The 27,123-nt window shown below is 36.7% G+C and overlaps 1 protein-coding gene across 12 annotated transcripts in view; it reads left to right on the plus strand.

Annotated features, from left to right (window-relative positions):
• The window catches only part of DYM (dymeclin), a 402,507-nt gene that overhangs the window by 301,199 nt on the left and 74,185 nt on the right, over positions 1-27,123 (plus strand). For 9 of the 12 annotated variants that reach the window (XM_077975471.1, XM_077975473.1, XM_028837927.2 and 6 more), the window contains one exon: positions 23,305-23,487. The exons of the other annotated variants lie outside the window; for them this stretch is intronic. In XM_077975471.1, the coding sequence (XP_077831597.1) occupies positions 23,305-23,487 (183 nt within the window). The remainder of the gene's footprint in view (positions 1-23,304; positions 23,488-27,123) is intronic. 12 annotated transcript variants of the gene reach the window in all.

Consider the following 27,123-nt stretch of genomic DNA (forward strand, 5'->3'; position numbering starts at 1 on the left):
AGGCCTGATGAGCCCATTTATGGTAAAGAGTTTGGAGGTAGCCATAGTTCAGCATAAAGTCATTGAAGGATTTTGGGCAGTGGAGTAACCTGGCCTGATGTACCTTTGAAAAAAGCACTATGGAGAAGTGATTTAAAGGGCTAAGTGTTGAGGCTGGGAGGCCAGTTGTCAATGTGCTAGAGATCACAGTGGCTTGGAACTCAAGAGGAAAAGGTTAGGCCATAGATAGAAATGTAGGTGACATCAGCATAAATAAAATGTTCGGAGTCATGGCAATTGATGAGTGAACAATGGGAAGGAAAGAGGGATCAATCCAGAGCTCTGAGAGACCTCCAACCTTCAGAAGCTGGGTAGAAGAGAAAATGCTGATAAAAGAAATCAGAAAAACCACAAGAACATGGTGTCAGGTAGGCATCTCTTAAAATGGAAGAAATAGTGAACAATCATACATTGAAGATTGAGGGTAAGATGAGGATTAAAACACGTACATTGGATTTGGCAAAACAGAGGTGGTGTCTGGGCATGGAAAAGTGGGGATTATTTTGAATAGTAAAAACTGACAAGTAGCTAGATTAATTAATCTTGAGAGGATTCTCTTAGGGAATAGGTTTTTTAGTTGAAGTCTAAGAAAGAAAGGGCATGAAATTTATTATTCTCAGTCTCCTATTTAGCCTGTCTTATCTTAGGATATGTCCATACCCCTGTTCCTGTTTTTTAGCCAACCCAACTTTATGAAGTTCGTGTGGAGTCTAATGATGATAGGTAAACTTTTTTAAAATACAAGTTTTATATCACTACATTAATTAATAACAGCTCATAATAAACTTTATAGTTGCTAAATATCTTGACTTTTTAAAATTTGTATCAGATTTTAAATCATGTTATGCTTAATAAACCAAGTGAAAAATACTAAAGTCAAAGTGTATTACCATGTCTTAGGTTATAGGAAGCTCCAAATGGCTTCATCATAACACTGGAATTATTTCCATGAGATTACAGGATGTATTTAAGTATCTCTTACATTATATAGTAAACCTTGCAGTGATCAGCCCATTTCAAGGAAATACTCCTTGAAAGTATGTATAAATGTGTTTCTGCTTCACAAATGTTTGTCATTTTCCTATCAAAAACTATAGAGGAAAAGGTTTTGAGAACTGAGTACAAATGAGGAAAATGAGTGCTATGTGGCAAAGGATGACAACTCTGTGTGTGTATGTGTGTGTGTGTCTTCTGAAAAAGCTTTAGACTGTTTTTTTCTTTTTAATGTTTTATCCTAGCCTCTTTACTATTATGTTACTTATGTAGAGCCCTCTGTCCATTGAGTTCAAAGCACTTACAATCATCAAGTCATTTATTTTTTGAATTTATTGAATGGGTGCCCATTGTTCAAAAGCCTGTGGGCGTAAGTACAAAGTTATAAAAGCACACAAATTAAATGTAATGGCACAGGAGTAAGAGAGAAAGCCAGCAGGATTACCGCTGTGCCTATTGGGAATGCCAGACTCTTAAAAAGAAAGAAAAAAAGAGAAAACAAAAGAGAATAAGAAAAGGAAAAAACCAACAACCTAGGATTCATCATATTCTGAGAGTTACAAAATAAATTTGTCAGTCAAAGCGAATGACCATGGGGTGCAGTTAAGAGAGTCCTAATTGAATTTGCAGAGCACTCTGAAAATGCTCCAGCACTCACAGACCCAGTTTTTCCTCTAAAAACTAAGCCTGATAAACTATTGTTCTATTTTCTTCATTTTAATGATAGACATTCAGATATAAGGGGATTTGCTTAACTACCATTGTCTCAAAGCAGTATGGTAAATTTGAAGCATGATCTTATTCTCAGATTCCCAGTTAATTATTGGTTTTGTTTCTTTCAGTCATTTATTTTAAAGGAATATCCATTTCATTTTAGTTGTCTCCCTCAAACAGTGGTTTTAAAAATGGATATTTTCACAGTTTAGCAAATCAGTAAAACTTAGTAAGCTCATTCTAAAATTAATTTAGAAGAAGGAATGCCTCATTTTTTAAGAATAAGGAGTCAATAGATAATTGAAAATTATAAAATTTAAAATAATAGTACACATTATTTCAGAATAAGAAGGCAAATGTTGAGGAAATAGCTAAAATGGTTCAAAATATTTGCCTCTGGGTCATGGATTTGGGGGAAGGGAAAGGATGGATCAGAGGACTGCTCTTTTTCTGTTTTAAGTCTAGTAGTCTTGAATTTCAACTGCTCTCTTATCACTTTGATAAAAAAATTACAACAAAAGTTTAGGAAAAAGAAAAATGAGAACAGGAAAGCTATTCCTCATGTACAATAAATTTTTGAAATCATTTGCAAAACTGAGCTTAATATATTATCTTCTAGGTATTAGTCTATACAGTTAATAGGCTCATCAGCACCCTCCCTTCCTAAAGCATAGTCTAACTCTCGGTAATTCTGGAGAGATTGGCTATAACTGCTAATCAATTATGCATTCCACAGTTAGGCCTTTTCTCCTATTTCTGGTATTACTCCTCATTTAATTGGAATTTCTAATGACACTTGACTGAAACTCTTGGAAGTATTATAATATGAAGACTTAAATCAGACACTTCCTGTACTTCTGTATTCAGATCTCAGTCTAAATTGTATTAATACTTATTTATCTTCCCTTTTCTCTGCTTTCATAGTATTTTTCACAATTTTCAGTTCTCCCCTACTGGACTCTAAATTCCAGTTAGTACTGTACCTGTTCATAATGTCACTGTTTAGTATTTGTTAAATAAATGACACATTTCATCTGGGAATATTGTGGTATATATTGATAGCTATTGGGAGAACTGATTAAATTGCATCAATTAGCCTGTTAATCTGAAGATGTTAATAAGACTTCCCCACCTGCCTAGATTACATTGAACCGAACCTACCAAAACCAATAAATTACAGTGAAGCAGAGAACGCTGGGCAGGTATTAAGTATCCATGTTCTCAAAGCCCCTAGGAGGTGCAGGGAATATTCAGATAGCAACTGTTCTGGGATCTTTTGTAAAAGGCAGTTTGCAACTGTGGTTTTTTGTGTGTGCAGTTAATGCATTTTTAATTTCTCCCTCTGTGTCTTTGCCTTCAGTTTTCTTATTCTTCTTGTTCAGCGTGTCTGATTCCTCATCCAATTTACTCAAAATTTAATTGACATAAAGTTGAAGCCATTTAGAAGGTTATAATCATTCTTTTATTTGGCTTGTTGATATACCAAAGGGTTAGAGTTAGCAGTGACTATTGAATAATAACCAGTAAATTAGTTCAAATAATGGCACGACATGTTTCTCATATATAAATCACATACATAAAAAAAGAAAAACTCCTTCCTAAACATTTTGCTTGGTGAGGCAATTTTATTAAGAAGGCAATTAGATTACAAAAATTGGTTTTATACTACCATTTTCCTATTCTTTGGGCATAGAGATTTCTTGTTCGCCTAACTCCCAGTGTAAAACCAAAGGGTTTTTAGAAATATCGTAACTGATCATTGGCTTTGTTGACGAAATGTGGCAGAGTTTTTCTGGTTGCCTCTGTGCACATTTAGGCGCTTCCCAAGGTTAAATGAGTTGTGTTCACTACAAAACACTTTCTGTTACTCCCTATCTCTGTGATTGGTGCTTAGGTGGTGTGTATAGTCTGTCCCACTGGAACTGGTGCCTGTCTCATGACATCTCTGACTTTGGATCTTAGGGAAAGCATGGTTTGCTTTTAACTAAAGAAAAACTGTTATTTACAAACTTAGAGGACAGCTGACCAAAGAGAATTATGGCCACTTCCTTTATCCAATGCTAAATTATCTACCCTTATTGCTCTTTCTTAATATTCTTACTAAATTAGAGGATGGCAGGATTTCTAGAGTCAAACGCAAAAATGCAGTCTTAATCAGCATGGTTGATTATACATTTCTGTAGCATTTACAGTTAACAAGTCATTTTCAAATTAGTTAATTCTCATAACTTTACAAGGCAGGCAAGCATTATATTTCTACTTAACAAAAGAAAAGAAATTCTCAGATTAAATGAGTTGCTCAAACTCTGAGGCAACTATTTAGCAGAGGCAGGTCTAGAACCGAGGTCTTTTGACTCCCTGCCAGTATTCTTTCCATTTCACCAAGACACGACTGGGAAAGTGTTCTGTTACTACTTACCAAGTGCCAGGCCTGTTCTGAGTGTGTTATTTAACTCATTCAATTCTCATGGCACCACCGTGAAGTAGGTCTGTGCAGGAAGGAAATGTCTACTTGTCACATTGATCATAGCAGAAGATATGCTGTGGTGGTCAATTTAGTGTGTTCTGGTGATAGGATTATCCTATGCAAATGTTACAAGGTTCACACATTGTAGAATCAGCTGCATCTTCATTCTGTACTGTCACTATACTAATGCTACCAAGTGAGTTTTAGCTTTGTTGCCATTGATACTAGTATAAGTACTGAATGTTTTCTTGTTATCATGTATTCATTACCATAAAATGTCTTTTACTTGCATTCTATATCTTCCTCATAACAAAATCTTTTCCTTATACCCAAACCGACATGAGTGGATTAAAGAAATGCAGTAGAAGAAAGGAGGGAGTTGGGTAGGGATCACATTCTTACTTGCCAAGTAAATTTTGACTGAGAACACTCCTTTAATAGCATTTTTCTGCATTTCTACGTTAATATCAACTTTTCTTTGCCTCAAAAAAAGAGGATTTCCTTCATGCTTCATTAAGAGTGTTTTTATTTCTGGTTTTATATTTTACATATTGAGAGTTGTTTCTACAAACTTCTTCCCAAGAAGACTCTCAGTAAAATAAAATTAAGCATTTGTCTCTTCCAAAGAAATTGACACCATATAGCAAAATGACAAGCAGCTCCCAACTCATGGTGTAATTGATTGCTAGAATATGATTCCCAAGTTGAGCCATTTTAAGTCAGACCCTTATAAATATTATACATATTAAGTCCTATGCCCCCAGACTAAACTCATTATCATAAAAATGCAAAAATAGATTATAATGAATGAAAAATTTGTGTTTTAAAACCATGTAATCATAAAAGTAGCTAAAAATTGGGATATACATATATAACATACATGTATGCTTTTGGGTTCCTTTGGTGCTTTGAAAATGTAAGTCCAATGCTATTTGTACTGAAGACATCTTGTTATAGTAACGCTTGCTGTAGTAAGGATTCTTCATTACTGTAAGGACTTTCAAACTGTTTTTAAAATTAGTTTCTGCCACAGGAAATAAATTGCAAATTTAATACAGGATTGCCTTCTAAAGTTCCTGAATGGCAATGGCTGGGCCACAGGAAGTTTCCATGGCAACTTTAGTGATCCCTTACTCTAATTGTACCAGCAGACTGAGTTAGCCTCACTGCTGTTGACCTTGACTGAATCATGAGCATTAGCAGTTGTTTGGACAAAATATAGGCATTGAGTCCATTCATTAGACAACCATAAATATAACTTTTGGTCATGATTGTGAAATATAGTTATAATGCAGTGAGGTTTCGAAGCAGGCTGTCTCCAGTCAGGGTCACCTCTATTTCAGCACTAGACTTAAAATATTTTTTAAACATATACATAATATTTTCTAAGGAGATTAACCAGAGTTTAGTATAACAATAGCATTTAGGGTTCTTAAAGATCTCAGATTCACAGCTTAGAGCATTTCATTGTAATGCACTTAAATGTTCTAAAATTCAAATTTCAGCCTGATGGAAACACTTCTCTGTAAGAAGACATTAAAGTACAAGTCAGAAAACATTAGTTTCTCTTAGTGCCTGATAGCCTTCTTATACCTCCCAAATACATCTGTACCTGATAAGAAACATTTATTATTACCATTGCTTTTATTAGTAAGAGCAACAATTTCGTGAGCTGCTACTCTGTATTAGGCATTGGGGTAGGTGTTTTGCATGTTCATTGTCTCATTTCCATTATTCTGTAATCGTTTTTCTGATAATGAAATCAAGGTTCAGACCCTCACCCAAGGTCACATAAGCAGTAAATAGTAGAACAAGGATTCAAAGGCAAGTCGTAAGAGCCTGGCCTGTTAACTCCTGTGCCACAGTATTTCCTCTTCTATATCTGACCAATTTTTCATACAACTGGGGAGTCTTTAATACACAGAGTAGTTGCTCCTGATTTGAATCTATGACAGTAGTTTCTTGTGTCTTCAGTGAAGTTCAGCATTCTTCAATTATATCTGCAGTATTATTTCCAAGTAGAAATAGCCATTTTTTTCTTTTTTAAAATGTTGTTTATTTACATATCTGGAGAGAAGTGGTTTTTTTATGTTTTGTTTTTTTCCAAGATGGAGTTTTGCTCTTGTTGCCCAGGCTGGATCGCAGTGGCACAATATCGGCACACTGCAACCTCCGCCTCCCGGATTCAAGTGATTCTCCTGCCTCAGCCTCCCGAGTAGCTGGGATTACAGGTGTCTGCCACCATGCCTGGCTAATCTGTTGTATTTTTAGTAGAGATGGGATTTCACCATGCTGGCCAGGCTGGTCTCGAGCTCCTGACCTCAGGTGATCCACCCGCCTCAGCCTCCCAAAGTGCTGGAATTACTGGTGTGAGCCACCACGCCCGGCTGAGAGAAATGTTTTTGATAGATTTCTGCCTTACAAAACTAGACAAGCTTTTATAACTCAAAGGTGAAATAAATGACAAGGACTACATCTTATTTTATATCCTTGGTATCTGTTCTCAGTGCTTAAGACAATGCTACATGTCATTATGTTGGCACTCAGCTGATGTTTGTGAAATCATCGTGGTTATTTTCTATTCATTTTATTGTTTGTCTATTTCAATAAGCTGAGGATCTGTTTTGTCAAATTTTGTTAAACTGTGAGGTGGATTCACTTATTTCCATCTAGAAATAATTAAATCAAGACAGCATTTGTTTTATGTGTTAATTATTCTAGAGGGAACTTTCCTTTTGAAAATAAAAATTCATCAAGCATATTATTTGGCTTTTCACTAACAATTCAAAAAATGCATCCTATACTATTGTTTTTCTTTTTTAATTTGCTAATTACTTGAAAACTAAAGTGAGGTGATATTTAATGCTGTTTGAAACTTAATCTCCTTATAAACCATTATGCAAAAGCCTAATCCTGCTGCTTTGCTAGAAATATCTTCATAAATGTCTAGATTTTCACCCAGTGAAATTGGATCACTGGGGCTAATTGGGTTTTTTTCCTCCAACATTTTACTATTAAAATTTTCAACTATACAAAAAAGTTAAAAATTTTTGCAGTAAATGTCCATATACCTACCACCCAGATTCTCCAGTAAATTAACATTTTACCGGACTTGCTTTATTACCCTCTATTTATCTCACTGTTCTTCTATCAATCAATCCATCCTGTTTTATGTATTTCAAAGTTAGTTACGTGATACCTCATTTTAATAGTTTCATGGTATTGCTTTGTCCAGATGTACTATAATTTAAGCAGTCATCTACTATCGGACCTTTGGAATTGTGGTAGATATAATAATGGCCCCTGAAAAGTGTCCACATCCTATCCCCAGAACCTGTAGGTATGTTAAGTTACATAGCAAAAGGGACTTTGCAGATATAATTGGGGTTATGGACCTTAAAAGAGGGACATTAGACTGGTTATTCCAGGTGGGTTTAACCTAAACACACAGGTCCTCAAAAGCAGAGAACTTTGTCCAGCCAAAGCAGGAGAGATGTACCAGATGGGGATCCTCAGAGAGCTTCAAAGCTGAGTGGCATTTGGCTTGCCATTGCTGGTTTGAAGATGAAAGGGGCAATGTGATGGGGAATGCAGGCACAGACTCCCAGCTTATACCAGCAGGAGAATAGCTCTGCAGCTACAAGGAACTGAATGCCTCTGACCTGAATGAACTCAGAAGAGATTCTCTCCCTGAGCTCCCAGAAAAGAACCCTGCTCGGCTGACACCTTGCTTTTGGCCTCATTAGATGCAGAGGAACCAAACCTATCTGAATGCAGAACTGTAAGATGACAAATTTTGTGTTGTTTTAAGCGGCTAAATTTGTGGTAGTTTGTTATGACAGTAGCAGGAAACAAATTCAGGGATGATGAAAATTTTTTGTTATTGTACAATAGACATCCAGAAAGTAAATCTGTGGACACAATCTTATTTCCTTAGGATAAATTTCTAATATTAGAATTGCAGGGACAGAGTCTTCACATTTTTTAAGACTCTTAAGTACATATTTATAATTGGGTCCTGGAAAAGTAGTTTCAGATTACACTTGCATCAGTGCTCTGTTGAGAATGCCATCTCCTTTCTACTTGACAACACAGAATTACAATCATTTGTTATTCTTATAACAAAAACAAATGGCAAAAAAATATATAGCATTATAATTTAACAGACATTGTTTACCAGCAAAGTTGAACATATTTTAATATTTTGTCTTTGGTAAATTGTGTGTTTGTGTCTACTGTGCATTATTCTTTTGAGTTGTTTGTCAGGAAGCCCCTTTCTCCTACTTTACTAAAACAATTTTTTATATGAGAAGTGCCTATTGACTTTTCCCTAATTCCTTTTCAAAATCTATTAAGATGATCATGACTTTTTTCTCCTTTGAATATTTACTATGTGTACATCAATAGATTTCCTAGAATTGTACTTTTCCAGAATTCTTGAAATTACTTGGATTGTAACCTTTTTAGCACAGTGTTGAATTTAATATTCATATGTTTAAGTATTTTAATGACGTTGGTTTTTATTTTTATTTTTGAACTAACTGTACCAATTTTTGAAATTATAGTTATGTTACCCCTGGTTAAGGAATAACAAAATGAGAAATGTTCTTTTTTTCTGATTTAGAAAGCTTAAATGGCATAGTAATTATATATTCATTGAAGATATAAAGGAGTTTACTCATAAAACCATATGAACCCAACCCCCTTTTTTTAACAGTGTATCTCTGACAGATTTTTCCTTTTTTTCATGGTTATTCTCTTCATATTTTTTGTTTGATCTTAGGTCAGGTTGAGGAATTTATAGTTTCCTACACAATTTTCCCTTTAAGTTGTCAATTTTAAAAAATTCTATTATGAAAAAGTTCAAAAATACACAAAAGTAGTTTAATGAACCCCCATATGCTTATTACCTTGTTTCTGCAATTAGATTTTGTCATATGTCCTTTATCTGAGCTTTTTATTTTTCTTTTGCTGAAGTATCTTTAAATAAATCTTGAGATTTTACTCCTTTGTATTTTGGTATGCATCTCTAAAAATAATAACATTTTCTTTCATAATCACATATCATTATCACATCTAACAAAAGTAGCAATATTTCCTAGGTATGATCTAATGCACAGCATATTAACATTTCTCTGGAAGTCTCAAAAATGGCTATTGGCAATGTGTTAAAATCAGAATCCAAATAAAATTCACACATTTGGTGGTTGTGTCTCCTGTCTCTTTTAATCTAGAGCAATCCTGTCTTTCTTTTTTTCTCCCATCCAATTATACGGCAGAAATTGAACCATTTGTCCTGTAGAATCTTTCACATTCTGGTATGTCCTTTTATTTCCTTTTGGTGTCATTTAACTTGTTTTCTGCCCCTCATACTTACTGTAATTAAAGTTAGCTCTAAAGTCTGAAACAGATTCAGAATCTCCTTCTTGTTAAGAATACTGCATAGGTGGGTACTATTTGGTTGACATATGAGAAGGTATGATTTTGTCGCTTTAGTAATGGTTAAGTGTTAATAGACTAAACTGTTTCCTCCAAATTAATATGTTGAAGCCCTAACCCCCAGTAAGACTGTATTTGGAGACAGGACCTTTAATGAAGTAATTAAAGTTACACAAGGATGTGCCGCTTATCCAGTAGGGGTGGTGCCCTTATAAGAATAGGCAGAAGCTGGGCATGGTGGCTTATGCCTGTAATCCTAGCACTTTGGGAGACCAAGGTGGTGCATTGCCTGAGCTCAGGAGTTCGAAACCAGTCTGGCTAACATGGCAAAACCCCGTCACTACTAAAAATACAAAAAAAAAAATTTTTTTTATATCAGTCAGGCGTGGTAGAGCAAGACTCTGCCTCAAAAAAAAAAGAGGCGGAGACACCAGAGCTCACTTGCTTGCTTGCTTGCTGCTCACAGAAGGCCGTGTGAGGACACAGGGAGGGAGAAGGTGGCATCTGCAAGGCAGGAAGATTGAAATGTCCTCCATGTCTGTAGTCACATTCTCTTTGTCACCTTAAAGTTGGATATTTGTGTTTTTCCTCCTTTTTTCTTCCTCCTTGTTTTGGATTAGCATTTCGTCTGTTGTTTGTGGTAAGCATTACAATAACCGCCGTGTAAGGAACACTCTTTATCTGCTACGCAAGACCACAAATAGTTTTAAATATGTTATTTAATCCTTACGTCCTCTAAAGTAAGTAGTTCTCTCATTTTTCTCCCAGGAAAGCTGAGGCTCAAAAAGGTTCAGTGAATTGCCCAAGGACACATAGTCAACATATGCTAAAGCTGGGATTCAAACCTGACTCCAGGGCCTATGTTCCTACTATTCGGCTATGTCATCCTCCCCACAAAACCCACAACCCTATTCCAAGTGCTCTCATAGCACCTTGTACTTTCACAGGGTGCCTCTCCCCTAAATGGTAGCCTGTGTGAGGGCAGGAACATGTCTGGATCACCACTCCAACCCAGCGTCTGCCATAGTGCCTAGCAAATCATATAGTCCATTGTATAATTATAGGAAATCTGTTGATGTACTCATAGTAAATATTCTAAGGAGAAAAAAGTCATGATCATCTTAATAGATTTTGAAAAGGAATTAGGGAAAAGTCAATAGGCACTTCTCGTATTAAAAAATTGTTTTAGTAAAGTAGGAGAAAGGGGCTTCCTGACAAACAACTCAAAAGAATAATACACAATAGACACAAACACACAATTTACCTAAGATAAAATATGGACTTATGGACTATATGATTTTTTTCATGTGTCTCATTTTCTACTGAATGCCAGACATTGTGCTAGGACATTAGAATCTGAGGTTAAAAGCATGTATGCGTGTAAATGGGGAGACCTTTGCTTTTAGACTGTTAATGGGAGTTGGTTCCTTCTAGTCAAATCTTGAACAGAGTTGGGTTTTGCTTCTTCAGTGTGCCACCAGCTTCAGATTCCTCTAGCAGCTCTTTATCTTAAGCTTAAAGGGTGGAGTCTGCGGCGTCAGAGGGCTTTTTTCAGTGTTTCTTTACTACTCCATTTTCAGCAGTCCCAGCAGTAGGACTGGAGAAGAGATCTCTCTTGTCCTAGTCCAGCCTCAATCCTGGAGAGTCCCTGTCTGCACCTGGATGTCAGAGGTAGACCTTTCTCTGCATTCCTGTCCCTTCTCCAGTGGTAGCAGACCTGTGCTTGATATTGGAATGAGTATAGGATGCTGAACCCAACTTGGTTTCCTTCCTCAAATCCCAGGACTGGAAAGGTTTTTGCTTTTATTCCTCTACCAGCGGGATTGGATCTTTATCTGTGTCCTGGAGGTGAGAGAGCTTCCTACCTCTTGTTCAGGGGCAGACATCTTTCTACCTTCCCCCTAGAGAAAATGAAAATTTGCCTGTGCTACAGGCCAAGAGGGTTGGCTGCCCTGCAGCTTAAGGCTTTTTCTTAGCTTGAGAGAAGGGTCAGGGAAGCAAGTGAGTCTTGGCGCCTGCCCCCAGCAGCAGTTATCACCTCCTGCAAGCTTGAGCAGTGATAGAGGGGCCCTCTTCAGTCTCCTGTTCCATACCAGCCTTTCTCATGAGCACCTAGTAGAGGATAGTGAGGAAGAGCTCTTAAGTGAACATAAAATCTCTTGCATCTGGGCTTCAGGTTTCAAGACTGACACATTAGACCACACTTAGCCTTTAATAATTCATCAACATTTTCTTCTTAGCCACTTCTGTGGATACCACTTCTTCCTTGCATGCTCAGCCAAAGGTGTTTGTGTTCCTTCTTTCCTTAGAAGAGGTACTTGACCCTCTTTGGAATTCATTTATCTGGTTGCCTTATGAAATCATATTCTGATGAACTTACGAAGATTTAAGATTTATTATCTGGTTTTTTCCTCCTCACTAAGGAGAGTCATTCTTTGTTACTTTCCACATCCTACAGAGAAACTAAGGTTCGGTCGGGTTCCTTATAATGTGTCCACATGTGACCCAGATAGCCTGTTTATCTTACATTTGAAGGAACTGAGGCCTGCGAAAATGACGTGCCCTGTCCATGGCAAAACTGGAACTAGAACCCAATCTGGAGCTTCTCTCCATGAACTTGGAGCTACTCTGTTTCTCTCTCTCTCTCTCTCTCTCTTTTTAACTTTTTTTTTAACTTGAGCTTATTATACCCCTGTATGTACATATGTAAAAGACAGTACATATTTACTGTCTTTTTTGGCATCACTGACTCTTCTTCCCAAGAAAGAATGAAAAAAAGGCATCAAGCGTCATAGGTCTCTGAAGTCAATGTGTAATCCATGACACAGGTTTAGAGATTATTTCCCTTCTGTGTGTTAACAGTACCAAAGATAAAGAGCATATATTGAAAACTGAAGAATCAATAGGTTCCTTGGGTTGGAAAATTATTATTTTGAAACTCAGCTTTGTGCATTTTTACTTGTAAAGGTTTTTGGATTTTCTTCTTCTAAAAACCAGTAATGACTCTATTCAAGGTGGTAGGGTAATCCAAATTCTGAACTTTCCTGAAGTTTGAGGTTACCCTGAATACTTTTCTATTTTAATTACATTTTTTGGTTATATTAATAAAATTTACTTTCCAAATTCAGTATTGTCTAAATACTTTATGAAGCTGAGACTTGAGGTTAGGAAGGGGTTTTTAAAAATTATTTAAGTACTTATTTTTGCAAATAAAAACTGTAACTCAAGTGATGTAGCAAAGGTCACACAGCTAATTACTGGCAGTGCTGGGACCTCAGATTGGGATGAGATGAGGCACTCAGTAGAAAATCAAAGACATTTTTTTAAAAAAAGACACATCTTCCTAAAGTATTGTTTTACTCAGATTTTACTTTTCATAGGCTGTAGAAAGGGATCTCTTTTTCTAATAAAACACCAATATAGTCTAAGAAGAATGAAAATAAACACTAATACTTAAGGTAAAACACTGAATTTTTTTTTTTTATTACACTTTAAGTTCTAAGGTACATGCGCACAACGTGCAGGTTTGTTACATATGTATACATGTGCCATGTTGGTGTGCTGCACCCATTAAGTCATCATTTACATTAGGTATATCTCCTAATGCTGTCCCTACCCCTACCCTTACCCCATGATAGGCCCTGCTGTGTGATGTTCCCCACCCTGTGTCCAAGTGTTCTCATTGTTCAGTTCCCACCTATGAGTGAGAACATGCAGTCTCTGGTTTTCTGTCCTTGTGATAGTTTGCTCAGAATGATGGTTTCCAACTTCATCCATGTCCCTACAAAGGACATGAACTCATCCTTTTTTATGGCTGCATAGTATTCCATGGTGTATATGTGCCACATTTTCTTAATCTGGTCTATCATTGATGGACATTTGGGTTGGTTCCAACTCTTTGCTATTGTGAATAGTGCTGCAATAAACATATGTGTGCATGAAAACACTGAAGTTTTAAAAACAGAACACCAAGCTCTGGTACGCGCTTGTCTGTTCTGCTGGCAGGGGGCCTGAGGAAGGGTGAGAAACTCCATTCTGCACCCCAAGTTCTGCCTAGTGCAAGTGGCCTGCTGACATAATCTGATTGTCAGGGGCTGCAGCTTTGTTGGATTTCAATCAGAACACTCCTTTTTGTGTGAGTTCTCTGGCTCTTCTCCAGATGTGGAAAAACGTGGCTTTAGCCAGTGTGCTCTGGCAGCCACTGTTCTCTTGTCGCTGCCTCCAGTGCCTTTGCAGTAGTGTATGTTAAAGAACAACTTTCCAGAGTGTTGTGGTTGAGGCTCGTGGGTCACATTCAAACCACATCCAAGGAGTGTAGAAAAAGACCACATAGTTTTACATCTCCTCATGAGACCAGTGGTGCAGTAACTGTTCTCTCCTCACGGCCTCCCCCTCCCACTGCTTTATTAAGGTTACCCATTGTCTTTTTAGGTCACAAGATTTATTCTTCAGCTCTGATTTTGTGTTTACTGCACTCCAGCCTGGGCGACAGAGCCAGACTCCATCTCAAAAAAAAAAAAAAAAAAAAAAACTGTTCTTTCTATCAGAAGCTCAGTATTTTGGGACAAATCCAGTTCTGGCTGGAAATAACATGGCCACAAAGCTTTCCAGTGTGTGCACCAGAGAATTAACAATGTAAAGATAACAAGAGTCTATCACCAAGTGATTGCCTTTGAAGGCCATTGGCGCATTAACTTTAAAGAGAACCTTGCTTGTGCATTTCCTCCCCCTGCTCCCCGCTTTTGGCAAAATCCCATTAATTTTGTTGAAGGTTTTATTTTCTGCTGAAAATGCAGGAAATTTAGACAACTCTCTTGGAATCCCCCCAAAACTAATACAAACAAGATACATATGCTTCTCTTAAGGAAACTAAAAATAAAGATTTGAAACCATTTAACTGTATAAATTCCCTCATAAAAGGAAAAGGAAGTTTATAGAATGAGAGACAACTCTGACTGCTGTTAACAAGGTAAAACATTCCCACAATGGCCAACTTGTCTATTTGATATGAAATTACTACTTAGCATAGAATTTGTTGAGCTTTCATTCCCAACATGTATGATATATCAGAAACATCTGAAAATGGGATCATTTTCTTGTTTTTACGTTTGAAATTGTCTGTGGTAAAATAAGGATGCCCATTTTTTGGAGGAGAAAGCCTATCTGATGTGGAAGCTGTAAGGACTAAGAAGAAAATACCATGGCTGCCCCATCGGTGAACCAGCAGATTCTATTATGGCTCCATTGAGGAGCCAGCGGATTCTACCTCTGACAAAGCTAATTTTGACACAATACTGAGGAAATATGATTAATTTTCAAAAGCGTGTCTTCTGTAAAATCTTATTTTGTTTAATAAATGTAAGTTATTTTTTCTATACATTGACTACTTTTATAAATTAGTAAGAGTGGGATTTTGGACTTACATTTAAAACTAAGAAACATGAGTTCTGATTTCTTTGCACTTATAGTAATTTCAACTTTGGGAAGCCATTTTTTTATGATAACGTCTGAAGTTAAAATGATTTTTCTCCTTCAAAATACTTTGATAATGTATTTGTGGATGTTTTGGATAACACTCACATGGTGCTTACCATGTGTTACACACTGTTTTAAGGACTTTACAAATGCTACCTCATTTAAAATTTGTGGAAAAAAAAAGCAAATAATATTAAATACCATTTGAAATTCAGACACCCAAATAATGAGATTAGATAAATTTTAGGTCTATTTAAATACTGAAATTTGGATGATTTTGTAATTTTAAAGAATCTCTCCAAATTCATGCTTTTTCTTCTTTTTACAAGTGGTGATTATAACCCAATAATGCTTTTTAAAAATAAAACATAAAGGATTTCATTTATGACCACATGTAGTAGGTACCTGCATCAGACATCTAATCAGAGCAGCAAGTTGAAGATGCAAATAACTGGGAAATTATAGTTGTTGAGATAGTTTTCCTTTGAAATTAGAATTAGCCAAAAATTTGATACTTTTTTTTTTTTTTTTTAGGAAATCAGAATCTCAAGGTACATAATTTACTCCTGTGGCTCGTGATTATTTCATGATCTGCTTGGTACCTTGAAGTAGTGGTTGATCTTCCAACACCAGTGGGAGGATCCAGAGCATAGTTTCCTGGAAACGACTTATACAGTAGGAATTCTGTCTGTTCCATAAAGGATAATTGAAGTAGTGGTTAGCAGAGAACTGTTGTCACTTAAAAACGGGAATGAATTAGTTGCAAGGATTACAAATGTATAAATACTTATGTATCTTAATGGAGATAATAGAATACACAGCATTACATCTGTGATCAAAACAGTCCAAATGCTAGACATCTAGCAAAGTGCAAATAAGATGATGAGAAGGCTTTAAACCAGGTTGTATTGAGGGACACTTGAGGTTGCTGATGGGCTTGAGAAGAAGTGGAATAGACTGAAGACCAGCAAGTAGGAGTAGAGTGGTGGATTTCTGCCAAACTGCAACAGCTTTCTGTACTGCATAGAAAGAATGAGGAGCCTTTCAAAAGTGATCCGTATTCAAGGATGGGTTGGTTGACCACTTGGTATGAATGTTATAGGGATTCTAGCATTAAGGGGAGCGACTTTAGTGTCTTTTGTATCTTCTGAGTGTGTTTTATAATTTTACGATTCTTTGACCAAATTCTAAGCTTTCTAATTGGATAGATAATAACGGAATTAGTCAGAAGTAAATTAAAGAATTGCTGAATTGAAAAAAGTAATGCACGTAGAAATTCTTGGTATAGTTTTTGGAATATAATAAAACCAATTAACGTAGACCTGACTTCAAGGAAACTTGATTTTATTTCTCTTTCTTGAAAGAGAGTACTTAAGAGTACTTATGTCACTACTACCACTGACCTCTAGCCAATGCAAGCTAGTAGGGCTGCCCTGGTTGTGCTCAACCTGCATCCACTAGGACTAGCAGTGCCAGCTAGTTGTTAAATATTTGGAATTTCACCCCTGGGCATAACCAGAAAGGAAACTATTCTTAACCTCATGAAAAGGGTATCTATGTTGAGGTTTATAGGGATTCTTTATATTGAAATTTTTTTTTTTTTTTTTTTTTTTTTTTGAGACAGAGTCTCACTCTGTCACCCAGGCTGGAGTGCAGTAGGCGATCTTGCTGGGATTACAGGTGTGTGCCACCACGCCCGGCTAATTTTTTGTATATTTAGTAGAGGCAAGGTTTCACCATGTTAGCCAGGATGGTCTCGATCTCCTGACCTCGTGATCTGCCTGACTCAGCCTCCCAAAGTGCTGGGATTACAGGCGTGAGCCACTGCGCCTGGCCTGATAACTTGTTTAGAGTGTTACATAAAGTAAATATTGACGGAAAATTATAATTAGCTACTCTTTAAACTTACTTCTGAATTATGTTTCTCATTTTTGTTTTTCAAAATAGTAGTACATTAAAATACAGAAGATTCTTTCTAGCATGGCAGTCCAGCCAAATATGATATCATATAAAATGTGTTTGCTGTAACCTCCCACACTATGTCGTTAGTCAATTTGAGTAATGCTAGAAACTATATGTTCTCGTCATTTAATTTATAAATCTGCAACTGAATATAATCTATAAAAGATAACATTAGAATTTGTCACAGAAACAATGTAAGATAAGTTAGGTAAAATACCTAATAACTCTAAAAATAAGAGAGTTAGTGTAACTCTTAAAGAGCCTTTAGTCAGATTCATGCAAAGTAAAAACTAATGTAGAGCATGCTTATTCATATAAAGTTTCTTTCTTTTTTTTTTGGAGACAGGGTCTCACTCTGTTGCCCAGGCTGGAGTGCAGTGGCATGATCATAGCTCACTGCAGCCTCAAACCTCTGAACTCAGGCAATCCTCCTGCCTCAGCCTCTTGAGTAACTGGGACTATAGGCATGCACCACCACATCACACCTAGATAATTTTTAAGTTTTTTGTAGAGATGGGGTCTTGCTCAGTTGCTGAAACTGCTTTTGACTCCTGGCCTCAAGTGATCCTCCTGCCTCAGTCTCCCAAAGTGCTAGGATTACAGGTGTGAGCTGCTATACCCAGCCTAAAGTTTCTATTTTATACTTTCCCTGACTTGGGAATAAAATAAGTAGTCAATATTTTAGCCTGGGTTTAAACTAGCAGGTGCCTATTTAGGAATTGGGTATATTACCCTGTTTGTTTCAGCAAATTACTTATTTAAACATTGAGAATAAACTCTCAATGTGTTTGAAAGCAGAAATTGTAAGCTATCTGCAGATAATTTTTGAAGTGTAAGTTTCATATATCAGCACTTATACTTAGCATAAGTGTATAAAATATATATGAACATAAAATTCTACAGAAAGCTAATATTTCGACTTGATTATATTTCTAAAGTAGTCATACCATTTCATTGGGTTGCCCTTAAATGACTGTGAGAGAGAATTCTGAAGTTTGAAGTCTCTTCCTTCTTCTATACTAATTCAAATACCAAAATGAGAAGCAAATATAATTCAGAGAACTTCTGGTCAAGATTATCTTGTTAGTTCCAAATTTGAAGTCTCATCTTCTCCCCTTTGCTTCAAAAACGTAACAATAATAGATGAATCATAAAAAGAAAACATTTTAAACACATAGCCAAATCCCAAAATGAGACAGCTATTTCTTGATGGAACAGAAACAGAAAAAGCAGTCAAAACAGTGAGCCTGCTAAGCTGGAAGGAGGAGAAGTGGCTGGGAGCTCAGCTACTGTAGGCCAGACACTAGTGCCAGGTTCTCTGCTAGAAATTAGGAGCTGGAATAGATCCTTTATTAAAATAAAGAGCCTGAATAAATGTGTTAATAATAACGGTTAAATTCTATGTCTAGGGAGGCAAGAGTACACAGAAACAGCCTTACCATGGGATCTTGAAACAAACTGATACCGGCATGGTGATAAGCCTGGCCAGTACTGTCTTTAGTGTGATTGTAGGGCAGGAGCACCAAGGCACCAATTATGAGACCTGGTTTCAGTCTGAGACTCTAGGAAGCCACCACATAACCTATAGATTTGGAAGTATTAAACCATATTAGATGAGCTTGCATAACAAAATACATGCTGAAATTAACAATAGAAAAATAACAGTCATGATCATAATTAAGGTAAATTTATCCAAATAGAATTAAAAACTAATAGAATAACTATGGGAATATTCTGAGTAGCCTCAAAGATAAATGAAGGAATAATATTCATAAAAAAGAGTATATGGGAAATAAAAACAGAAAGAAATGAAATAACATGACTGTGAGAGAGAACTAGTTAACTAGAAAGCTTAAAATGAAAAATATAGTCATTAAAAATCAAAACTTAGTAAACAAGATTGATCTATACTGGACACTATCAAAGAAAGTTAATAAATTGGAAGATAATAATTAGAAAAGATTATCCAAGTTATCTTTATGGAAGAGACTAGGTTGTCAGATCAAAAGTGCACTCTGAATATACTGAGCAAGACGAATAAGAATAAGCCAATGTAATCCCAGCACTTTGGGAGGCCGAGGCGGGCGGATCACAAGGTCAGGAGATCGAGACCACGGTGAAACCCCGTCTCTACTAAAAATACAAAAAATTAGCCGGGCGCGGTTGTGGGCGCCTGTAGTCCCAGCTACTCGGGAGGCTGAGGCAGGAGAATGGCGTGAACCCGGGAGGCGGAGCTTGCAGTGAGCCGAGATCGCGCCACTGCACTCCAGCCTGGGCGACAGAGCGAGACTCCGTCTCAAAAAAAAAAAAAAAAAAAAGAATAAGCCAATACCTAGACTTGTGGTTGTGAAGCTGAAGAATACAAAGTGGGAGTCCCCAACATTTTTGGCACCTGGGACCGGTTTCGTGGAAGATGGTTTTTCCATGAACTGGTTGATGGTTTCAGGATGATTCAAGTGCATAACATTTATTGTACACTTTGTTTCTATTATACATTGTAATATATAATGAAATAATTATACAACTCAACTCACTGTAATGTAGAATCAAGGGGAGCACTGAGCTTGTTAATCTGTATTTGGAGCTGCTCCCCAGCCTTAGCATCACCACCTCAGTTCCACCTCAGATCATCAGGCATTAGTTTCCCGTAAGGAGTGTGCAACCCAGATCCCTCACATGTGCAGTTTACTCCCATTCAGGGAAATGGTCACTAAAGTAGTAGCAGTGTATTTCTCTATTACTTTCAGGTAGTGAGTTTTAAAAAGAACGAGTATACCTGCTGTTGGTGAAAAAATGGTAGAAAGGGCCTTCCTACATTGCTAGTATAAACGTATTGTCATCACCCTAAACAATCTGACGGCATCTATTAACATTACAAATACAGCCTTTTCAGCAATCCCTCTCCTGGAATCTATCCCAGAGACATAAACGTACCCATATATAAACACATCTACCAGGAGGCTTATCAGCCTTATTCGTAGAAACAAGGAAACTAGATATATATTGGATGCCCATCAGCAGAACGTTATGATATATTTTACATGTTATATATATGTGCTATAAACCTATACTACATGTCTACTATTTTTACTTTAGAAGTCAGTTCTCTTTTAGAATGATTAAAAATAAGAAAAATATCTTGCTTCCCTTGTGGACATCTACATTTCTGTCTGTTTTCATATTTCTTCTGCCTGAAGAAATCCCTCTAATATTTTGTATAGTGCAAGTAATAAATTAGCTTATTTTTGTCTGAAAAAGTCTTTTTTTCACCTTCATATTTGAAAGATATTTTTGCTGTGTATGGGATACTTGGCTGACTGTTGTTTTATTTCAGTGCTTTAATGATGCCGCTACATTTAGGTTGGACTGCATCGCTTCTCCTAAGAGTCAGCTGTGACTCTTATCTCTGCGCCTCTGTATTTAGTGTGTGTGTGTGTGTTTGTTTTTGTTTTTGTTTTTTAAACTGTCCTCAATATTTTCTCTTTGTCTTTGATTTTTAATAATTTGAATTTGATGGATCTAAGTAGATGGTTCTTTTGGTTTTTGTTTGGGGGTAGGGTGACCATGGATATTTTCTGACGTGCTTGAATCTGTTTGATTTTTTTTTTTTCATTATTTATAGGAAATGCTCAGTCATTATCTCTTCAAATATCTCTTTTGCCCCATTCTTTCTTTCTTTTCCTTCTGGGAGTCAATTACATGTATATTAATGCATTTCATATTATTTTACAGCCCTCATTGGATTCTCTGTCTTGTTTTCTCACTCTTTTTTTCTTTGTAGGGTTAGTTTGTGCAGTTTCTGTTAACCTGCCTTCAGGTTTGCAGTTCATTCGCAAGCTCTGTCCAGTCTATTGTTGAAACCTGTTTAAGGCATTCTTCACTGCAGTCACCACATTTTACAAAAATTCTATCTTTACCATTTGTCTCTTTCTTATAGTTTTTAACTCTGCTGAAATTCCCAATCAATTCAAACAAATTTTGTAGATCATAGTTCTTTTAGATTCCCTCTTTGATATTTTCAGAATGTTTTATCTCTGTGTCATATTCTGCTGATGACTTTGTCTCTTCAACATGGATTCTTTTACTTGCTTTGTTGTGTGTTTCATACATTTCAATTAAATGTTAAACATTGTATTTAAGAAAACAGAGGCAGAGGCTGGGTTCAGTGACTCACCCATGTAATCCCAGCACTTTGGGAGGCTGAGATGGGAAAATTGCTTGAACCCAGGAATTCAAGGCTGCAGTGAGCTAGGATCGCGTCACTGCACTCCAGCCCAGGTGACAGGGTGAGACCCTGACTCAAAAAAAAAAAAAGTAAGAAAAGCAAGACAGAGGTAAATTGTATGGAAATAGGTATACCTTTTCATCTCTTAAGCAGGGAAAGTAAACTTTTTCTGTAAAGAGCCAGATAGTCAATACTTTTTATTTTATAGGCCAGATAGACTCTGAAGTCTACTTTAATACTAATATAAGTCAGTCCTCCATATTTTGAGTTAGGCATGCACAGATTCAACCAACACAGATTGAAAGTACATACAGTTGGCCCTTCATATCCTCGGATTCCATACCCACAGATTTTTTTTATTCTATGGATGGAGTGAGCAACTGTAGTATGCCATTTTGTATAAGGGACTTGAGCATCTGCAGATTTTTGGTATTTCCAAGGCACGGGGATGTCCTGGAACCAATCCCTTAAAGATACGGTATACTGTATAGCCACTCCTGCTTTCTTTTGACTTATGTTTGCGTAGGTATCTTTCCGTCCTTTTACTTTCAACCCAACTATATTAGAAGTTTCTCATAGATAGCATATAGTTGGGTGGTGTGCTTTTAATCCACTCTGACATTCCTTGGATTTTAACTATTGTAGACTATTTGCAATTAATGTAGTTATTAATACGTAACTGCCATTTTACTTTCTGTTTTTTGTTGGTTTCCCCTTTTTCATTTGCATTTTTCCTGCCTTCCTGTATGAAAATTTTTTTAGAATCCCATTTTGATATATCTCTAGTTCTTTTTTTCTTTTTCTTTTCTTTTTTTTTTCTTTTTTTTTTTTCTGAGACAGTCTGTCTGTGTCACTCAGGCTGGAATGCAGTGGAGCAATCTCAACTCACTGTAACCTCCACCTCTCAGGCTTAAGCCATCCTCCCACCTCAGCCTCCCAAGTAGCTGAGGCTACAGGTGTGTGCTACCCGCCTGGCTAATTTTTGTATTTTTTGTAGAGATGGGGTTTTGCCATGTTGCCCAGGCTGGTCTCAAACTCCTGAGCTCAAGTGATCTGCCCACCTTTGCCTCCCAAAGTGCTGGGATTACAGGCACGAGCCACCGCACCCAGCCTTAATATATCTATAGTATTTTTGTTTCTCGTCAGGTAGATTTGCTCTAGACATTACATTATATGTACATAGCTTATCGCAGTCTAGCAGTGTTGATATTTTACCAGTTCAAGTGAGCTGTAGAAACCTTTGTCCCTTTAAATCCCTTACCCACCTTTGTTTATAATTGTTTTAGATATTCCTTTACATACATTGAGAACCACATCAATGTTATAATTTTTGCTTCAACTGTCAAATATATTATAGAAGACAGAAGAGGAGAGGAAAGTCTGTTGTATATACCCATGTGCTTGCTCCTTCCATTGCCCTTTTCTTCCAAGAGGTTTGCTGATTGCTTACTTTGAGCTTTGCTGTTTGGTAACTATTTAATGTTCAGATTCCCAAAGACTATTCACTCCGAGGAAACAGTGACAAAATCATAGTCTGTTTATCTGAAATATAAAGACTGAAATGACAGTGTAGAGCAATGAAGTCATTTTCTGAATTAGTAGTCATTTTCTTGGAATGGGTACTACCCTACCACTACTCTACATCGTGGCAGTCTTAACGATTTAGGGTAGTACAATAGTGAGAATACCAATATGGATCTATTAAATGAGGAACTGAGTAAGCTCCAAATTTCCCTCTAGATTGATGTCTGTAATTTATTATATGAAATTCCTAATTATTACCATTCTAAGTTCAAAAGATTTTAACCCAAATCCTTTAGTAACTGACAAACCTCATTCTTAAGATTCTTGACAGAAATAATCTTGATGAGCTTCTCTGTGTGATCTTTCCAATTCTGTTATAATTTTAAGGCAATTTCTCTTATTTCAATTAATTCTATTGCAAGGAGAAAAAGAGTGACTCTGTGTTGGGGTTTCTTTTCTTTATGAGGCACAAGACCTAAATGTCATTGAAGAAGTGATTCGAATGATGTTAGAGATCATCAACTCCTGCCTGACAAATTCCCTTCACCACAACCCAAACTTGGTATACGCCCTGCTCTACAAACGCGATCTCTTCGAACAATTTCGAACTCATCCTTCATTTCAGGATATAATGCAAAATATTGATCTGGTAAGTGTAAATGAAGACATTTATTATGATTCTTTTTTAAGTGTTAAAGCAGAGAATGTTTAATAAGCCTTGGTAAGAACTGTAATAGTAAGAGTTTCTTCTTTCAACATTAACTGTATTTGCAGTCTATTTTGCTATAATAATTGTGGTAATCTGTGTATTGTATATACATACACATACATATTTAATACAATTGAAGTCATACTTCATACAGTTCTTTATTCTGCCATTTTTACTTTACACTTAGACTGTGAGCATTTTTCTATGGTATTACCAACTCTTTGAAAGTCTCACATTTTAATATTTATCTAGCCCATGTTTGTGTCCTAAAATATATATAACCATTATCCCATTTTTGCTCATTTATTTCCAATGTTTTATATCAATTCTTAATGAATGAAAAGTTTATAAATAAGTCTTATCTCAAATTTTAAAATTAATTTTTGGTATGGTTTTAAAGCTGGAATTTTACTAGTTTTTCTGTCAAAGGGCATCTTTATTTTCAAGATTCAACACAGGTTGCGAAATTGCTTTCCAGAAAAACGATAGAATTTGTGCCTCTGGGCTGGGCGCAGTGGCTCATACCTGTAATCCCAGCTACTTGAGAGAGTGAGGCAGGAGAATCGCTTGAACCCAGGAGATGGAGGTTGCAGTTAGCTGAGATCACACCATTGTACTCCAGCCTAGGCAACAAGAGTAAAACTCCGTCTCCCAAAAAAAAAAAAAAAAAAAAAAAGCCAGGCAAGCGGTGGCTCACGCCTGTAATCCCAGCACTTTGGAAGGCCAAGATGGGCGGATCACGAGGTCAGGAGATCGAGACCATCCTGGCTAACATGATGAAACCCCATCTCTGCTAAAAATACAAAAAATTAGCCAGGCGTGGTGGTGGTCGCCTGTAGTCCCAACTACTCAGGAGGCTGAGGCACAAGAATGGCATGAACCCGGGAGGCAGAGCTTGCCATGAGCCGAGATCGTGCCACTGCACTCCAGCCTGGGCAACAGAGTGAGACTCTGTCTCAAAAAATAATAATAATAATTTATGCACCTGTATATCATCTTATACTTCCACAAGTGACCTATGAGAGGATCTATGTCACTGTACTTTTGTAGCTTTGAGCATTGTAATTATTTTAATGTCTTTTTATGGCAAAAATGGTATTTTTTCATATTTTAATTTCCTTAATTACTAACGTGGTTTAACATTTTTTACACGTCTGTGAATGTTTGCTTCCTGTCCTTTTTAAAAATGTTTTTTGCTAAGTTTTCTACTGCCATATTAGTGTTTTCTGATTCAATTTGGTTCCATAGATATTTTTTGAATAACTAATATAATTCACAGTGCTAGGTTCAAGTAAACTGAAGAGCCACCATCGCTGTCCTTGTGTTACTTATATTTAGGAAGACATTCAATAATTAAGTTATGAAACAAACATAAATATATAATTTCAATAGTAAGTAAGCACATGTACATACCTTTCTCTGGGGTGTTTACCCAATAGTGGAATTGCTGGGTGTTGTGTATCATGCCAAACCATTTTCCCTGGGGTGCTACCATTTTACACTTTAGTCACTGCTGTATGAGAATTCCTGTTGCTTTACATACTCATAAAAAATTGTTTTGATAGTTTTGTCAGTTTTGTAATGGCATCTTATTATACTTTTAATTTGTAATTCCTTGATTACTAATAAGGATAAGCATATTTCATATGTTTATTAGCCATTTAGAGTTCCTCTTTTGAGACTGCCTGTTCAAGTCTTGTTAGTTTTTCTATTGAGTTATTTATCTTTTTCTTATCAATATATATTTTATTATTCTTGTGTTCTAGATTCTAAACTTTTCTTGGTTATATGTTGCAAATATCCAATCTCTAACACAGCTACAAACTTTTTAACAGAACTCTAAAACTCCTCTGCAAATAGTCAAACAGATCAGGTAACATTCTCAAATCTACTTGTTCTATGGAGACCTGCTACCTGCCACACCCATTGTGCACTGGTTCTGCACAGCTACAGTGTATTCTTGGGAATTGCCTTCAGTGCTCTCCTTTGGTTAAGCCTGGCTCCTGTGTCTTTGTCTTTCTTTGTTTACTACTTTGCGTTGATGGAACATATACTATAGTAGCTTTCTGGGAAAATGGTGTATATGAGATAGATTTTTTTATTTTTAAATTTATCATGTCTGAAACATCTTTCTTCTCCCTTTATATATGACCTGGTCTTTATGGAAGCTTTTCTGATCTCTTTATCCTTGTGTTCTGGAACGTCATGATTTCCTGCGCATTGGGTAATTGTAGTGGATACTTGGAGAGCCTTTTTAGTCTAGAGACTGATGTTCAATGCTATCAAATATTCTTTCTGTTGTTGTTTTTGAGACAGAGCCTCACTCTGTTGCCCATGCTACAGTACAGTGGCATGCTCATGGCTCATTGCAACCTCTGACTCACAGGCTCAAGCAATCCTCCCAGCTCAGCCTCCCAACTGGCTGGGATACAGGCATGCATCACCACACGCAGGGGTGTGTGTGTGTGTGTGTGTGTAAAGGCAAGACCTTGCTATGTTGCCCAGGCTGGTCTCAAACCCCCAGGTCAAGTGATGCTCCCCACTCAGCCTCCCAAAGTGTTGGAATTGCAGGCGTAAGCCGTTGCACCCAGCCAAATAGTCTTTTAAATTATTTCTTCCCTGCCACTTTTGGTCTGTGAAATTCTTCTTAATTAGATGGTCATTTCCTTGGAACCCCTTTATATCAGTATCATTAAATCTTGTTTTGGGGGCTAGTCCATGTCCTTAGATAAGAATTCTTTAGGCCCCTGCCTGGAGTGTAGAAGCCTGTCTGTCAGAGTTTTGAAAGCAAAGATAGAGGCTGAACTACTTTGGGGATGGAGAGAGAAGGTAGAGAGTGGCTTCTAAACAAAAACCTTTTTGCTTTCAGGGTGGCAGCAACACATAGATTCTGGTCAAATTTCAGAATTTAAGAATGTCTCTATCCATTCTCATAAGCCAGTTTGCCGAAGTAGGTTAATCTTTTGCTTGTCTTAGTAGAGTTTTGTGTAGTTGTTAGGTACTTGGTTGAAATCAGGTTTGGGCCATAGCTAGCCTCCCATTCCAGACTTTTAACACATAGGATGTATTAACTGCTGGATACTCTGGAATCTACACAATTAAATGTGAGTTTAATCTACAGTTGAGTATACTATTGCAAATCCATTCATTGATTTTCACAGCTTTTTCATGATTGCTGGTAAACAGAAATCAATATTAAAACTCTTCTGTCAGCTTAATTTCATTGGCTTTCCTTAAGCTGCTTCAATTATATACCTAACGGTTGCAGCTATAGCAAAATATTTTGCCATGCACACTCTTGTCATTTTCCTAAGCTTATATCAACATCATTTAGGTATCATTAACAGAATTGGAGAATTTGGGTATAGTTGCCATCCATGCAATCGAGGTAAAGCAGAAACACCATTTCACACAAGGATGTTTATTTTAATAATCAAACTTTGACATTTTAAGGGAAATCTTTATGAACCAGTATACTCCCATGTAGATTCACTGATATTTAGGATGTGTGTGAGCGCATCCTTAGGCAACTTCTCGAATATTTCATCTCTGGCCCCATGTCCTTCTTGTTAATTC

This window comes from Macaca mulatta, chromosome 18 (assembly GCF_049350105.2).
Source record: "Macaca mulatta isolate MMU2019108-1 chromosome 18, T2T-MMU8v2.0, whole genome shotgun sequence".
In the NCBI taxonomy this organism is placed as follows: Eukaryota; Metazoa; Chordata; class Mammalia; order Primates; family Cercopithecidae; genus Macaca; species Macaca mulatta.